At 40.0% G+C, this 17,943-nt stretch overlaps 1 protein-coding gene across 19 annotated transcripts in view; it reads left to right on the forward strand.

The window, feature by feature from the left end:
• Positions 1-17,943, forward strand: part of mark3a (MAP/microtubule affinity-regulating kinase 3a) — a 46,246-nt gene that overhangs the window by 9,732 nt on the left and 18,571 nt on the right. For 13 of the 19 annotated variants that reach the window (XM_082515526.1, XM_082515517.1, XM_082515509.1 and 10 more), the window contains exons 4-10: positions 5,220-5,268; positions 6,869-6,934; positions 11,218-11,288; positions 12,275-12,331; positions 13,797-14,033; positions 14,439-14,579; positions 17,043-17,142. In XM_082515526.1, the coding sequence (XP_082371652.1) occupies positions 5,220-5,268; positions 6,869-6,934; positions 11,218-11,288; positions 12,275-12,331; positions 13,797-14,033; positions 14,439-14,579; positions 17,043-17,142 (721 nt within the window). The remainder of the gene's footprint in view (positions 1-5,219; positions 5,269-6,868; positions 6,935-11,217; positions 11,289-12,274; positions 12,332-13,796; positions 14,034-14,438; positions 14,580-17,042; positions 17,143-17,943) is intronic. The other 6 variants (XM_082515521.1, XM_082515518.1, XM_082515527.1 and 3 more) reach the window with 1 other exon arrangement.

Raw genomic sequence — 17,943 nt, forward strand, 5'->3', positions numbered from 1 at the left:
TTCAGTAGATGAGTCATAAGTGAGTTTCTTTCAAGAACTGCTAACATCCGATAACTTAATCAAATACACGGACTGAAAAATAAAGTTCCTGAATGTGAGAGCATGTTATCAATGACATTACAAAATGCCACAAAGACGAATCCACTGCTAAAGAGATGCATTTTAGTTGTGAAAATGAGTGTTATTTAATGTAATTTGTTATGGTTTTTGTGGACTTGCTTATTAGAGTAAAGTTATGTGTTTTTTAAGTGTTTACTTCTGCAGTAGTAACCAATGGGCACAGAGCCACAGACAGCCTGGATGAAGATTAAAGGGGGTGGGTCTTTTCATTGGCTTTGTTGATCATGAGAAAAATATCCAAAAATGCCAGCTGAATCTCTTGAGTATTTTAACAGCCGACTGTCATCGCACAGCTCCAAGTTTGTCAATGTGATGACGTTTTTCGGTTCAGATGGGTTTTGAATGTCTGGATCTCTTCTATTTTTCTTTGCACAAGTCTTACCTTTGAGCTGGTGCTGGTGAAACAGCCAACCTGCATCAGAGCCAGCACCGCTGTGTCCTGACCTCTTATGTAACTGAAAGACTTGGCGAGAGGCTGATAGCGGTGGGGGTGGAGGGGGTGTATCGTCTCTGAAGCCTAAATGTTTATTTTCAGCCTCTGTTCTTAATAGTTTGGCGGAGATGAGTCGACATTCACATCTGTCACCGGCTCCTGGCAAACTGCTTCCAGCTTCCCGCTCTGTTCTTGTCTTTCTGTCCTGATTCAACCTGCTGTGGTGGTCTTGTTATCCTTGTCAGGGGTCAGGGTGGGAGTATGATGCTTGGAAGTCTTGATTAAATGTAAACAGTGTTGGTAAGAAGCTTAGTCTGTGACAACGTCCAGTGTCAGGTTTGTTTTTGCCTTTAGTGGTTGGAGGATTGTTATTAAAAGCTTTTAACATGACGTTTTTTCCATGAAATTTTTCCTGAGCTGTCAGTAAGACTTAGTTACTGGCACTGAAGAAGAATCAGTTGGATGTAAAAGAATTTGAGCCAAATGTATGAATCAAACTGGTTCACATAAGACATTGACAACAAAACCTCATAATATCAAAAAAGTAAGAAATGTCATTTTTTTTTAAGAGAAAGAAGTGCCTTCAAAAAGTTACTGGGGAGAAAGTTTTTTTTTTTTTTTCCCCAGTATTGTTTTATTTGTAGGTTTTCAATCCTCAAGAAAACTATCTTAGTCACTTAAGTGTTTACATAGTTTTAGATGTTGGGAGCTGTTAAAATGGGGCAATCGTGGCTCAAGAGTTGGCAGTTTGTCTTGTAATCGGAAGGTTTCCGGTTCCGGTCTTGTCCTTGGGCAGGACACTTCACCCGTTGCCTACTGGTGGTGGTCAGAGGGCCCGGTGGCGCCAGTGTCCGACAGCCTCGCCTCTGTCAGTGCGCCCCAGGGCAGCTGTGGCTACAATGTAGCTTGCCATCACCAGTGTGTGAATGTGTGGATGACTGAATGTAGTGTAAAGCACTTTGGGGTCATTTACCATTTAAAATGGAAACAAAAAGTAAAAGTTTTTCAAAAGTAGCTCCAAAATTGAACCAAAAGACTCCCATGTTAAAACATAGTTTTAAGGGCGAAGCTAGACTTATCAACCATTTTTTTGTAGATCCAAACTTCATCTACAGATACAGCTCATTTTAATAATAACCTAACACTATACACACGTGGCTCCAGGAACCAACATGGTGACGACCAAAATGCTGACTTTAAATCTTTAAAAAATGGCACTTAGCCACCGCAACATAAGCCACTGGTTTGTTACGTCCTTCTTTTATATGGAGACTAAGGAAAGAGAATTGGAGAAGCCAGCGTTCAAGTTTGTTTTTACCACTGGTGACTTCTCTGAATCTCATAAACATGGTGTGATAGTAGCCATTAATTTGAACCATAGTGTTATTCCTTCAGGTTGATTTGTTTGCCCGGATGAAAACAATAACCGTGGAGCTTTGAAGGGACAAAATAAGCCCACTGAGGAGGTGAACTTAACAAAACACAGTAAAGTAAAACTGCCGTCGGGATATATTTTCTCTTAGCTGAAGTAAACAGCCGGGGTCGATTACCTCAAAAAGTGCACAGACATCCATCGTTCTTAGCTGAAGTTGCAGGGGCTGTAATCTGATTTGATATGACTCAGCTCAAAGCGTCTAACCTGGTGGGATGAGAGTTTATAAAGAAAACATCCAGTAAATGATCTAATGTAGCACCCGTGAGATTTTGTTTACAGGCCTCAGATCTGTTTTAATTGAGGCTGTTCCAATCTAAACAGAAAAATGCAGCAACTAAAAATGTAGTCTGACAAAAACTAGTTTTAGGTGTGACTTCACCCTCGAATTGTGTGTCATGTGGCCTAAAGGTTCCTTGTATAGATCATAAGATGGATTGCGTAATCAGGACAGCTGTGCATTATTGCAGCGGCATGACTGGATCACCAGCAGGTTTGAGTCCTCGACCTAATAGCTGTATTATGTGGTGAATCAGCCCTGTCTCTCCAGAGTTTTTCCACTAATTCTGTTTACTGCGTAACATACCTGACAAAGTATTCCCATGTACTTGTTGGCGTGTTGTGTTTAGAACCCACCCAAGTTTCAGAAGGCTTGTATATGCTATATAGGACAGCACAGTTTGTACCGAAGTCTTCACAAAGTTACACAGAAAAGATAAGGTTGTTCAAAGCTGCAGCAGCTTCTCTTCAGTAAGAAGGAAAGAGTTCCTCTCTGAGCTGCAGTGAAGAGGTTTCCACTGTCACACAGAAAACCAGCTTAGATTTATTCCCCTGTACTTTCAGAGAGCTCAGGAGAGTATTTTGAGTATAATGACGGGCAGATCAGGGTGTAATGACAGTGAGGAGACCTCAAGCTCACTCCAGTGCTCCTCTTCCTCTCGTCATCTTTGTCAGAGGCCAGACAACTCCTGCATCAGTTCGTTTTTCTGTCTTTTAATTTTTTTATTTTTGGGGGGCTTCTCAAAAAATAAAAAAACTCCTTAAGGCCTCACTAACTGGAGTTCATAATATTCCCTTCAGTCTCTGAGCAAGGAATTACATGAAACTTATTATCCAAGTCAACAACTGCCCACAGCTGGAATTCTCTACATGATCTGAACATTTAAAATTACTGTTAATCGTTTGTTTTTGTTTGTTTGTTTTGTTTTTAAGTATAGGGGATGCAGAGTTGATAATAGAATGTATTCTTTCTGAAATCTGACAAAAAAGAGCGAATCCTTTTAGATGTAAATAATTAGTGAACCTACTCTGTAGTCACCTGTGAGAAACCTTTATTAATATTTCAGATCTTATTATCCAAGGTATGAAAGGAAAACCAAGAAATCTTGTAGGGGAAGTTCTAACAAAGCCGTACTTGGAGCGTTTACATTTTCTGTGAACTAAGAGGATTAATAATAATCAATTATTCAACAACTGGATAAATATTAGACTTGTGATGCAGAAGTGATCATCTGTGGCAGAAACTGTAATGACTGAATGATGTATTTTTACAGTCACAATTTCTGCTGCTATGGGTAACTATGCAATAGGTGTCATTGATACAGTGCACCATGTTTTGCCACCTTACAGTTTTCAAACTGGACTTCCTGGTTCATATTTCATGTTTCATTGCCTCTCTGAATTTTCAGCAAAAGTGATGCTATAAAGGATCCTTTATGGTGCTGCTGAAACATTTCTTCATTTATGGAAAAGATGACAGTTTTATGTAATGAATGTTTTATAGGTTTCCACTTTTTAGCCAAAAAATCTAAACGCAGTGGATAAATCTTTCCTGAAACATGTACTTCTTCATTTGATTGAAGACTTTTTGTGTTTTCGGGCTGTCCAAGATCTGTTTGTCAGCAAGCGAACCAGCACATTGGGACTTCTCCTGCCTCATGAAAGATTGATACCTTGTTTTATATTTTTATGGAAGAGAAGAAAGTGAGGTGTAGTTTTCAGCAGCTCAATAATAAATCCCATGTGGTGCTCTTTATGCCTCCTAAAGCGAAACACTAAAAAGGATTTTTGGCCACTAAAGATCTCCTTGTCTGATCACTCTGAAGCATAATGAGGAAGCATGTCAGCTAAGTGTCTTCCTTTTCTGAGGGATGGAGATCTGACACCACATGTTGAACTTAGTTTAGATTACCTTTGCCCGTCAGTGGCTCTGAAACCACCACTATGTTGCAGAATTTCCTGTAATCCTGTCACTGTGTCAGCAGCAGCGACATAATGACCACATTTCTTTGACAAATATGCTGAGGATGTTTAGTAGAGACCAGAGCTTGAAATGCCATGTTAGCACTCAGGAAAGCAGTGTTAATAATAGTTTTAAAAAGTCTTAATATATTAAGAATGGTCACACATTTTGAGAATGTGTTCTTAAAAATGTATTAATGCACAGTTTGGGGGGGCTTTCGGAGTTTTTCACCCCTCACTATATGAACAAAACCAGTGAGCCACATCTCTTAAACCTATGCCCAAATAATCATGTAGTTGCACTAGTTTGTCGTCATGATTTAACTCTAATGCTGTTGTCGTGTGTGTGTGTGTGTGTGTGTGTGTGTGTGTGTGTCGGGGGGGTGGAGCATTGCACACAGCATAACGTTGAGTAAAGACAGGTAGAAGACAAGATGGCTTACTTGTGTTGTTGAGAACTCCTTAGCCTACTGCAAGTGTAGCAAAAGCTCCCAAACAAGTGCTACGCTCTCTGAAATAAGACAGGCAGTCTGTGACTGCAGTTGGACAGGTTGCATGGAAGCTTTTGATTGGTTCATGTAAAACCTCCTGCCTCCCCAAAGCAATCAGCCGAGGAAAAACATTGCAAATGTTTTTCAAAGTTTATTCAGAATGTGTTTATCTCCTGCGCCTGTGTAATGACATGGCATGTCTGTAGCCTGCTATCTAAAAATATTTCTTAAAAAAAGCATTTGCACTGAAACACTTTGACATGAAGCCTCTGTTTTCTTTGCTTTGAAGTTGTTTTGTCATGAAGAAAAGGGACAGGTTAACTCACACAGTCCACTGGGATAGTCTGACTTCATGCTGACTCCCTCATGAAAGTGCTCAGTGCTCAAAGACATACAGCAGCTTTTATTATTGTGGTTTTTATCTTCTGAGGTTGAATAATGTGCTTTGTTGCTCAGTAGACTATATGCTGAAGTCTAAACTCTGAATTTTTCTAATTTTCAGCTCTTCAGAGAAGTTAGAATAATGAAGATCTTGAATCATCCCAATATAGGTAAGTGCATCTTGTTTAGAAATAAGAATTTTAAGTATATGAGCTTTATAATGACGAGGACGACTGACATGCAGGTTCAACCTTTGGACCTTTCTGTTGGTGGACATGAAACAACAAGTTCCTGCTATGCATTTTGTCATTGCTTTAATTTCCCTTGTAGGATCAATAAAGTATCTATCTAACTAGATATGACTCGTTAAACTTTTTACTTCTACATGAACTGAAACATAAAAGAAGTCAGGAGATTTGAGCAGATGGATTTGTAGCATACATGTAACAAGCCATCTAAAGTACCAGGAACATTTTCAGTAACAAGGTCGAAGCCTGCATTCTTGGCATTTTATAAAATGCTTGTGAAAGAGAAACTATAAAACAGGAAGCTGTCCCAGATGACATTCAGACTTTACTACCTTCATCTGCTGTTAACTGCCGGTAATTGAGGCTGAAACTGGAGGACCGTTCGTCCCGCTTTGTTTTGGAATCGGAGTATGATCGGTAAACAAGAGAGCGCATGCTGCTCGGAGCCATAATGAACGCTGGAAACACTGAGTCGTCTGCGAGAGCCAAAAATGCCAACAAACGCCAAACCACAGCAACAACAAGGAACCTACATTACAAACAAACCTTAGCTGTGGAGCGCCTGACTATGGAATGTGTAGCCACAGGAAAGCTTTTGTGCTGAAATGAATAATTAATATTATATTTTATCTTCATGAATTATTATTCCAAAAAAATGTAAGAAAAATATTTTATCCTCAGGTATTATAAAGCTTACCAAAAGTCCTATTGATGATGACTTTATTTATATGTACGTTTTAGAGGAAATACAGATGTTGCCAGTGTAGCAGATGATTTTTAATGGGGGGAAATTTAAGTTTTTGGATTTCTTTTTTTTTTTTTTTCTTTTTTTTTTCCTTCCTCTCCTTTCTTTGTATTCCCCTCAACTCTGGTAATGTTTCTAGGCATGAAAGTGCACTTATATGTACTATGACCATATAAGTATATACTAGTAAAATCTGACAAATTTATTTGTCATGAAACAGATTAGAGAAGTCTGCCACGGTGCATTTTGTTCTTGAAATGTGAATTTCCTGTTTGTTTGGTTTTTTGTTTTGTTTTTTCCCCATGTCCTCTCTGCTTGAGTTCCTCTACAAAAGTATAATAGTAATTATCAGAGTGATAGTAAATGCTATCACCAGCCCATAAACTCTCTCTCCCCTCCTGCATTCCCTTTGTTTTTCATCCCACCTTGTCTATATTTAGCAGTGCAGCTCTCAGCTGCTCGTCACAGTCCTTTATATCGGTGAGCTACTGCAGTAAAAGAAGGAAGGGAGGGGGAAAAAGAAAGAAAAAAGAATTTGGACTGTACAGTAAATACCGAGTGCTGCTCAGCTCAACTATGATGTGCTTACATGGTCACGACACGCACAGTTCCACGTGACTTCACTTTTTCTTCGACTCACTCGGGGTGTGTGTTTGGAAACAATTTTTCCGTGTTCATGAGCATGAATTCATTACTGCCTCTGTCTGGATCTCTCTCGTCTTTTGACATAATTGAATTTATAATTCCTCTCTCTCTCTCTTTCTCTCCCTCCTGCAGTCAAGCTTTTTGAAGTTATTGAGACCGAGAGGACGCTCTACCTGGTAATGGAGTACGCCAGTGGAGGTGAGACATAGATGCAGTGGTTAGCAAAGTATCTCCAACATGTCAAACTTGTGAATTACAACCATTAGGATTGTAACAGTAGCTGTAAGTGCAACATTTGGTTCAAGAGTTTGGCTGCAGAAGTCCCTTTATGTTGCCGTGCTCAAACTCCTGGATGATATTTGCCTGAAGTCGAGGTTCTGTCTTGACAGCTGGCAGATGCTCTGTGGTTTTTATTTTGCACGACACTTTAACTCACAACATGGTGAAATGGAAATGCCAGAACTTGCAAGTTCTGTGCTCACACTCTACGGCTCAGTCGACTGGTCGCCATGTGGTGCTCACTCTGAACACGAGCAACGAGCCCCCACTCACTTTGTCCACCGGCAATTCCAATAAAGTTTCTCTGTGATAGCGAAGAAAGTGCGAGGTCCTGTGACTTTGTGCTGTGTTAAAGCTGACATTGCAGTTCTGGTTTTAATGGATTCTTTGAAGTTGATTAAGAGTTTGTTATGGTTGTTGTAATTTATTTTATACTTCGAACTGGTCAGATTTGAACGCATCCTCAAAATGTAAGTAAATATGAACCATGTACTATTACACCCCCAGGCAGCCATTTAGTAAATATAATTGCATAATAAATTTTTTGGTTTTAAACAAATGTTATGGTTTTATAATGCCAAGAACTTTAAGAATTTCCTAGACCCCCATGAAAATAAATAATTTGAAAAACAACTCCACTAACAGCTGCTGCACTCAAGACCACATAGTTGGTAGAAATCTGCTCTCTGTGCTGCTCCCGAGAATAATTTATTAATGCCCAATGTGATAAATGTGCATGTTAATAATTAATATATCTTTGGAGCAGCATATCATCTGCAAACTGCACTTGTAGCTGAAAGGGGAAAAAAGGAACAAGATTACTTGTACAAAGAGCTCAACAACAGTTTTATACCATAGCCTGAGCTTTAACCTGACTTCTGCACGAAGTATACAGTAATGTGGAAAAAGTCTTGAACCCTCATTCATGTCTATATATTTTGCTTCCAAGGACTTTTTTTGTAATTTGTTTTAAAGGTTGTCTTCAGGAATAGTTCTCTAAGCTTTCTATTGGTCTTTTATTTTCAGGCACTTTGTTACTAGCAGCCTGTCACCAAAACACTCTTTTGCTGAATCTATGAAAAATGACAATCATAACACAGTTGGATCAGCATAAAATAGAGCTATCAGACAAATGTGGCATATCTCGGCATGGTGTGCATTGTGCCTTTTTTGTCATGTATAAAACACGGCGGAGGCTGTGTCATGATTTGGGGCTGCATTTCAGCCAGTGGTGTTAAGGATCTTGTAAAATTGATGTAATTATGAATTCAAAAGAATACTGTCAGATTTTAATCCACCACATAGTGCCATCTGGAAAGCATCTGATTGGCAATGGCTTCATTTTTTAGGATGACAGTGATCATAAGAACTGTGCCAGTGCAGTAAAAGCACATCTGGATAGAAAAACACACAGTGGGACACGATCAGTCATGGATTGGCCTCCCCAGAGCCAGAAAAGCAATATTTTTGAAGAATTGTGGCACAACAAAAAGGCAGCCAACATCTAAAGTAGAGCTTTGAATGTCCTTCAAGAAGCCTGAACACTACTTGATAAGAAAGCTGCCTTAGAGAGTTCAAGCTGTACTGAAGATTAAAGGTGTTCACACCAAATATTCGCTTTCGAGCACATTGGAATTGTACAAACTCTGTTTTATATGTTTGCATGTTTTATTAACGCAATGAACCTATTTTCCTACCGCAATGTATAGAAATGAGCGGTGACTCAAGACTTTTGTGCAGCGCTGTATGATAGGCATTGACATATTTTTATTCTCAGAAAATTTACTATAATTTATAAACTACCAAATTTAAGTTAAACATAAGTTAATTAGACGTAGAGTTCAAACACATTCTTTTATACTTATTACCAAAATTACAAAATGCTTATATGAAAGCTCTCATGAAACTATTGCCACATTCTGAGACATTTGTATCCCACATGCAGTATATATGAAAAGGAATGTAAAGTTTAAAGCTACTCCCCAAACGTTGAAACATAGTGACATAAGTATTAATCCATGCGGAAAATGAACAAATCCACTCAACACACAGGAGACGAGTCAGAGCAGGAAAAACATGTTGGTCAGCTACCATCAGCTCTGTGGGACACTGCATGTCTGAAAGTTCCTACAGTGTTGCATGTTTGCGATTTGAACATTTTGTCTTCCACTAAAGTAAACATTAGTTTCAGTAGTTCACTGGATAAATGACTTTGTTGGAAAAGCATCCTTTAAAAGCTAAGACTAACTTGCTCTTAGATTAGCTTCAGCTAAGACAAGAGAAAAAACCTTAGTGAACAAGATTTATCAAGAATGAAGGAGATTAAAATGTTTCTGTAGGTGAATTTGGGATTATGGTCTTGTTCACACGGTCAGCTGCTACAGTTCCTCATGCCTTACTTTATCAAAGTCTCAGTCATACTACCTTTTAGGGCGTGCAAACTGTCACTCAGAGCCTTGAAACAATCCTTTTGCGAACACTGACATCCAAATACATTTGCCTGTGGGTGCCGTGGTCACAGGATAGCTGAGGGTTTCTCTCCCAGTCTGCTTGAGGCAGCTTGTGAAAGAGGTGAGGTGGGTTTTGTGCTGCAGTAAATGAAGAGGAGTGAAGGGGAGCACGCAACAGCTACAATAAACTATGCCTACCCTCCAACTTGAGATATATGTAGCTGTAAGACCCCCAAAGAGTTTTCTCTTGGAAGTCTTCAGCTGGGGGAAATTTTCTTTTTCTGAATTCTCATTTCATGTCATGTCATGCCACATCTTTCCATCGATTGCTTGAGCTGTTCATTATTGGACTGCTGAGCTGAGCAGAGACGACAAATTGTGAAGACATGCTTGTTGGGTACCAAATCACATTATCACTGAGATGGGAACTCTGATCACTGGCCAATTGCATTAGCTCTTAGTGACGTAAATCGAATACTTGTTTCAGTTCGTCATTGATTTTTCTCAGAAGTCATGCAGGATCTTAAGGTGACCCTGTCAGGTTGCTTGAAAAAAAAAAGTGCCGCTTAACTAATGTTGTCATGATAGAATACCTGCTTAGTGTCAGAATATTAGTGTTACCATTGGCAGTAAGTTGCTGTGTGATGTTTAAGAGCAGAAAACTCTGTGCAAAGAGGTGGCGTGTAATAACTAACCAAACTGCCCACTCCAGTATATATGCACATGAGACTGTATTTAGGGCAGTGCAATTTCATACCTGGAATGCTGTTATTGCTGTGCAATATCATTATGTCCTGATATTTTGTACATTTTTTCCATAATGTATACAGCTCATTTCTCTTAGATTCTTACATGTGTATATCCTAGATCCTTTTTTTTTATTTTTAGATTTATTAGTAAATTTGTAAAACTGTATGTGCTGAATGACAAAGTGACAAGTTTATTCTATTCGTCTTTTCTAACTGTGGCTGAGTCCGACTTGATAAGTTGCCCCAGGATTATTTGATAGTGCAGAAAAGTGATGGCAGAATTTAAGAAGCCTTACAGTCTTGTCCCTCAAATTAATTTAAGACAACAAAATTATAGTTTTGTTCTCCATGCAGTTTTTATTAAAGCTCATCTTTATGTACAACATACGACATGCTATTTACCTCTGACATGCAGAGTTTCAGCACGCTCATTCTGTCTTTAGCGGTTGAGTCAGAGACCGCTGATGAATTGATGCTTATAAGTACAGAATCGCACACTCTGGCTGCCTCTGCAGGTCAGCGCCGAGAGCGCGGAAGGGTTTTGAGGATTCAAGAGAAGTGGGGGAGGTTTTTTTTCTGTTTTGTTTTGTTTTGTTTTTCTCTCTTTTTCCTATCACCCGAGTATGGGCGTGCACATGCACGCACCAGCAACTCGAGTTCAATTAACACACGAGGGAGTGTAGTCACGTTTTGGTTGTGCGTGTGGGCTGAGGGAAGGGTCTGCTGCTGTGGAGCTCAGCTCGGCGGCAGCTTTGTGCCTCCAGGAGAGGCTCAGTGTGGAGGAAGCGTTGCCGAGCTCAACTCAATATGGTCAAGAAACGCCCTCGAACCATGCACATGGGCGATGGTGCAGGCCAGCTGCGTATAAGTTATTTTTATCTGCAGATTTTTAGAAGCTGCGATTCACTTTGTGTTTGTCTACTTTTTTCGTATCCGTTTTCCTCACTGCTTATTCTCTACTTTTAGTGTTTTCCTCAATTTCTCTCTTTCTGCTCTTTTGCAGGAGAGGTGTTTGACTACCTGGTTGCACACGGAAGAATGAAGGAAAAAGAGGCCAGAGCTAAATTTAGACAGGTACCCAGCTTTCTCCCCCTGCAGTGTTCTGGTTTCACACCTCTGCTCCTGGCTGTGCTTCAGACAGGACGCTGTCCTCTGTGTGTCCTCGGAGGACAGAAGCGTCTCTGTTGTGTTGAGACTGATGAAATGTCTAAACCGACTTGCTTCCCCATCACTTACCTCTTCATGACTGTCACAAACAAGCCATCGACTGTTGTGTGAAGTGCTAAGAAGCTGGTCCAAAACACCTGGCTGTTATGTATTCATGTTCAACACTCAGACTCTCTGTATCTTTTTGCCCGTGTTGGTATTGGTTTAATTAGTAGTGAACGACAGTGATCTGGCATCATAAATGAAACAGCCTCTGGTGTGATCAGATTTTAGATTAAAACTATCTTAAATTGTGTAATGAGAAACAATCCCTTGATAATCAGATCTAGCTGCAATTTCAGTTGAAGAAGTTTATGTAACCCCCCATCCTGTTACCATTCTACTTTATGAACTGTTTTGATAATGCTCATAAAAGTGACACAACCTTGATGCAGTTTGAAAACATGCAAAAAACTCAGTTTGGTGGTGTTTTTTGCCAGTGTTTAAGTTATAAACTCTGTGCATCTGAGTTGGTGGATATACTAACATTTTGCGTTTTGTAGTGTTGGTTTCTCAAGACAACACAAATAAAATTCTGTGCAAATCTTGAAGCCTTAAAAATGAAGGGAACTGAAGACTCAAAAATGATCATTTTAAAAGCTCTAAAATGTGTCACTCAAAGGAACTCCTTGTGCCCTGATATTAGCAATACTCGTACGTGCCTCACGAGTCAGACGAATGTACGACAGAGCTACTGCACAAACCTGTTTTCTCACCGCTCTGGTGTCGTCAGCCCCACCTTAGCTGAGTTGTATCTTTCCTGTTAGTTTCAACCACATCTCCTCCTACACCACATCCTTTATCACAGTCTGAGAACATTTAACTAAGCTGTACTTGTGTTTCGTTCGGCACAGATTGTATCGGCGGTGCAGTACTGCCACCAGAAGCACATTGTTCACAGAGACCTCAAGGTGAGTGGTTAAAAATGCAAACACAGCAAAAAAAAAAGATCGAACTTGAATTTTCAGTATTTATCCAAAAGCCTTTATAGGTCACACTGTGGTGTGCATCATGCATCATTCAGTTGAAAGTCATTAATTCAGATTAAAAGGGATCACTGTTATTTTTGTATCCAGCTGGTATTTGTATTGTATGTATTTCTACTTCAACTTGAAGTATTTGAGGAACTTGATCCCCATCTGAACTCCTCTTTCTGTCCTCAGAATCTTCACATTTAAGAAGCTGATATACTGTACATATTATATTAGGGTCAGTAGATTTTAAAGAGTTTGCTGTCCATCATGAATTAAAGGTCACATCAGTCCCTGTTTTATGATTCCCGTCTTAACTCCCATGTTCCCACAGATGAATCCAACACACACACAGCTAGTGAGGCTCATCTTTTCCCTTTTCCGACAGTGTCCTTGGCCACTATGGCCACCATGAAACAAATCTTTGCACCATAGAGGTGGGAGGAGTGTTAAAAAAAAAGAAAAAGTAGGTGGCCCTATAAATTGTCTACATGTTCTCCCGCCTCTTCTGTTTCACAGCCGTGATGCTCTCCATTTTAGTTCTCCAACTATAAATATTGATGCCTCTGTATTTTTATCTCGGCATCAGTGGGAGTAGCTAAGAGAAGAGAGGCCCGTGTATCTGCTCTGCCAGCAGCTGCACATCCAAAGTGTTTCCTCTGCGAAGCTTCATCAATGATCAATGAGTAGGGAGATGACAGAGCAGCACGGAGCTGCTCAGTGCGCGTCCAAATGTCACACTCGATGTAGAAGAGGTATACAAGCCACATTTTAACCAAACACTGTCCCTCGGGCTTGTAGGCCATTTTGTGCCTCTGAGGAATTCTGGGCTTTTTGTGGCTTCAGCAGCAACACCTGCTGAGATTTTGACGGTCAGACATGTTGTGATGAGTGCTGTTTGCATGCAGCTGCAAGCCTCTCAGGATGTCAGTTCAGTGTTTCAGCTGGAAGGATGAGTCCTCTGTGTACTCATCTCAGCTTTCTAATTAGTCTTTCGCCTACAGCTACATGTCAGCAAAGAGCAGATGGCTGGGTTGAAATCTTCATTCATTCACAAAGGAGAAATTATGTGTTTTTTAAAGCCTTATAATCCTGGATTTTTGGACTCATAAATAAATAAACAGGTTTTTGATTTTTGGCACTTTTCTTGACACTTTATGGACAAAATGATTAATCAAGCGACTGCAGAAAAAGTGCTTATCGTGTTTGGCTTTGTCTAAAAAATAATCACTAATAAAGTCTATCAATAATATCATCAAAAACAAACTTCATGCTGCTGAATGACAGCAATACAGAAGAAATAATTATTTAAACATTTTGGCCTTCATGTGGCTGCCTCTCCAACACTGACCAGTGTTCAGTGCTCAGCAGATTGCCTAAAAGTTACTGGTTTGTCTGTTCAAAGGCTGAGAACCTGCTCCTCGACGCAGACATGAATATCAAGATCGCAGATTTCGGCTTCAGCAACGAGTTCACTCTGGGCAACAAGCTGGATACGTTTTGCGGCTCTCCGCCGTACGCAGCACCGGAGCTTTTCCAGGGAAAGAAGTACGACGGGCCAGAGGTGGACGTTTGGAGTCTGGGGGTGATACTGTACACGCTGGTCAGCGGCTCGCTGCCCTTTGACGGACAGAATCTTAAGGTAGCGTGTGGATGACATGATGCTGCAGCTTCTTTCTCATAGCAGAAGGAGAGAGATGATGCTCTTTCTCCATATTTTCTATAAATAAAAGGGACTACCTTATTATATTGGATTCTAGGTTACACAATACAAGATGTTTTTACATTTAGCAGTCCAATTAGAGCAACTGAGAAAGCGATAATAAAAACAATCATAGTTGTCATTTAAATGCTGTTATATATAACTGTTGGTACTGTCTAGTGTCACATGTACCATGGGTTTATATGGTGCAAATCCTGTGGAAGCTGTTCCAGGTTCTCTTAAATGATTAAAGTAAAGCTTATGCACGATGTTACAGTCTACAAACCAGCCCCTACATTTCTTCTAGCAATGATCTGAGATCAGTCCGTTCATCCTTCTCTGCAGGAGCTGCGGGAGCGTGTGCTCAGAGGGAAGTACCGCATCCCTTTCTACATGTCCACAGACTGCGAGAACCTCCTCAAACGCTTCCTGGTGCTCAACCCGGCCAAGCGGGGTACTCTCGAGGTGAGGGAGGACGCAGAAAATGTAAATATACCTCTTAGTTCTTAACGCACTCCCAGAGCACGTCTGCACCATTGGAGAATGCCATCCATCCTCAAACCCCTCCTCTCAGTCCCTGCATCTCCCCACTGCATCATCTCCTCTGACGCCGACGGCGTCCTGTTTTGTGCGTGTGTGCCCGGCCCACACTCTACTCCTCCTCTTATGATGTTGTAACCATGAATAATGCATCGACGTTTTTGTGTTTGTGCCAAAATTGGCTTCTGTGATCACTTCTCTGCCTTCATTTGTGCCTCGAGTATACATCAGTTTTCAAGAGGGTGCATATAACCTACTTATTTAAGTCTGCGTCATTATGAGCACAAAGTACAGCTGCGTTTTTAATGCATTTTATTTATCTCCCGGTTTAAGCAAGATCAAAACGTGCAGTGTGCTAGCGAACACTTCAGTTCGCTTTGAGTAGAAACAGCACACAGTCCTCACGAGTACATTTCATTTTGCTTTAACTTAACAGGAACATTGCTGAAAACAATCCATCTGTTATCAGTAAATCTGGTGTCCAGAAATGTGCTCACACCTAAAATCCATCGAGCATCATGGATGTGAGAATTAGCTGGTTAATAGATGACATGTGAAATATCTTTGGCTTTTAATCAGCACATGATTCTAAAGTGAACATAATAGGAGTTCAAAACTCTTCTGTTAGCAAAATATAATATGAAATTGCCCGTTTGACTGTAAATGAGTTTCATTACATTGTTTTTGTAATTGTGCATTGCCTTTTGAGCAGCATATAATGTTGTTTGATCAAATATTTGGGGTCCAAGAAATCCTCCAGTTATTGTTAAGGAAACATTTGTGCTTTTTGTCACAGTATTAAATAATAGATGAGCAGCAAAAGCTACAAAACTGTAAATGCAAACATGTTAAAAAAAAAACATTCATGTATAAGTAGAAATGTGTCTGTAGTACATTTCAAAGTTCCAGCAGAAGTAGGAGGATAACGAACAGCGGTGTTGTACGATCAGACTTCAGCATGTTCTCTGATGAGCCAAATGAAATTTTGACCTCTTAACCAAAAGCATTAAAGGTCCTCAGAGTCCACATACTAAGTTAAATATTACTGGACAAAAATAAATCTGTTTTCCAAAGTTGATTGACAGAAAATGGCAGAAATACCTGGACTTTTTATTTCCGTCAGAACATCTGCGGTGGTTGGAATAATCCAAGTGTTAAATGTAAGAGGAAGAGAGGACAGAGAGAATTGTTCCACAGATCAATGTGTGAATGATCATCTTTTAGCTGTTCACACTCCGCAGTAAATCATTCACACAAAGAAAAATCGTTCTTCTCACAGTTATTTTTGGCATGTAAGCTCTGAACTTGCTATTTAATCTCAAAGCTGATTTTCGCCTTTCATTTCAAGGAAATGGCTTGATTGCATTTTGCTGAATTCTTTAGAGCAGACAGTACGTGAGTTAAAATAAATAGTGCTGGCTCGAATGTCGGGGTCACATCTGTTGGCGTTTGATGCCACACGATTGACCTGGATTATGGCAGCCACAGCAGAGCGTGATAATTAGTTTGGCTCTGTCCTCAGTAAAACCCCAGGGACCAATTGATCAGCTGATGATTGATTAGCGAAATAAAATAAGGGTGCACGCAAATGTGATGGAGCACAGTTCAATGTGTAGTGTTTCTGGGAAAGGACTGAATTGTAATTAAACCTGAGTGGAATGCCTCATGCACTCGACTTACTGTTTGATCTGTTATTACAGTGGATGTTAAATGCATTGTTAGAAATATAAATCTGTCAAGTTTAGACTTGAACTAAAATTTCATTTCAATATTGTTAAACTGTAACATCTGTCCACACCAGTTATTTTGGACTAAGCCTTTTCTGATAACACCAGATAATATTTGAAGATGCACCTTAAGAGCTACTAAAGGTTTAACCTCATGAGCTGTGGTGCCCCCAATATATGTTGATTTGATTCACTTTTTTTTTTTTTTTTTAAAGCTGAGACAAAGGTTATAGTTCTAGTATCATAGAACTACTTAGCAATTTCAGTGGGAGTGACTTCCTCAGTCTCAGCTGACTGCAGGTTTCTCCAACCTTAGAAACAGTACATTTGCATAATGACTGAAACCAGCCCACTGAATAACAATGGACTGTGGCCTCACAGCCCATTGTTCGCCAGTTTCTCCCATTGAAAAGGTGTCCAGATGAATGGATCACCTTTTTTTGGGTTTTCCTTACCTGGAGGATTGAGCACTCTCAAACGTTTCAAACTGTTAGTTTCTCACAGTTTATTCAGGTTTGCCTGTTTTGCCTACAAAACCCTGTAAACTTCTGTGCTGGGAAAAAAGAAAATGCCACTTTTTATTCGGTGGTATGCATGTGTGCCGTCGGCGTTTGTTTTTTGTTTGTTTCTCTTACGTATGTGTAGCCACATCTGTTCTAATTGTCTGTCTTTATTTTTACAGCAAATTATGAAGGATCGATGGATCAATGCAGGATTTGATGATGACGAGCTCAAACCTTACACTGAACCAGAGCTGGACATCACAGATCAGAAGAGAATAGGTAAGGCTGATGTTACTATTAATATCGTAACTGCTTTTTTGCTTGTTTGTTTTCCCCTTTTGAAGGATGGATTGCTTCATCATTGAAGTTCTTTTTAAGTCAGTTTTCTGACTTTCAGGCCTGTCATATACACTGTTCTATAATCAAAAGAAAAAAGTACACACCCCCTCCTTCTCCATTATTACTGTAAAAGCTCAGTCGGTAATTTTCGTCAGTAGTGAGAAGACGTGAGATGTCGAACGTTAGTGGGGTTACGGCTCCACAGTGCAGAGGCAGTCTCATTATTTCAGTGCTGAAGAGCTTGAAAAGGAAAAAAGATGAAACGTGACGATGAATAAATAAATTCGAGCAGCGCTGCTGCACGCAGAGAAGAGAACCAGAGAAGCCTCCCCATCATGCCCTGGATGAAAGCTCTTACATAACTGCAGCTGGGGTCGGCCGTTGGTGCACATGTGTCGGTGCGAACTCCCAATCACCCAGGAAAACGGAAAAAAGAAAGATGGAGGAGGGGAGAGAATGAGGTCTTGAAGTTGCCGACTAGTCTCTGGATTCTAAACAATGCCTGCAAAAGTTTACCTAAAATTATTACTGAATGAAAACAATGCATTGTGGAGCAGATGCTGTCTTACACAGGAAAAGGCTTCGAATTTTCAGTGTGGATGACATCTAATTTATCTAAAGGCTTCAGCAGCACAAGGGCCAATAGAGAGAGCATTTATTTTCTTAACACCAGGAAACACTGTGAACAGGCCAGCTTAAAGGTGAAACTATTAGCTGATCAATTTAAAGGAAATCCTCAAC

Source organism: Aulonocara stuartgranti, assembly GCF_965226115.1.
Source record: "Aulonocara stuartgranti genome assembly, chromosome: 19".
In the NCBI taxonomy this organism is placed as follows: domain Eukaryota; kingdom Metazoa; phylum Chordata; class Actinopteri; order Cichliformes; family Cichlidae; genus Aulonocara; species Aulonocara stuartgranti.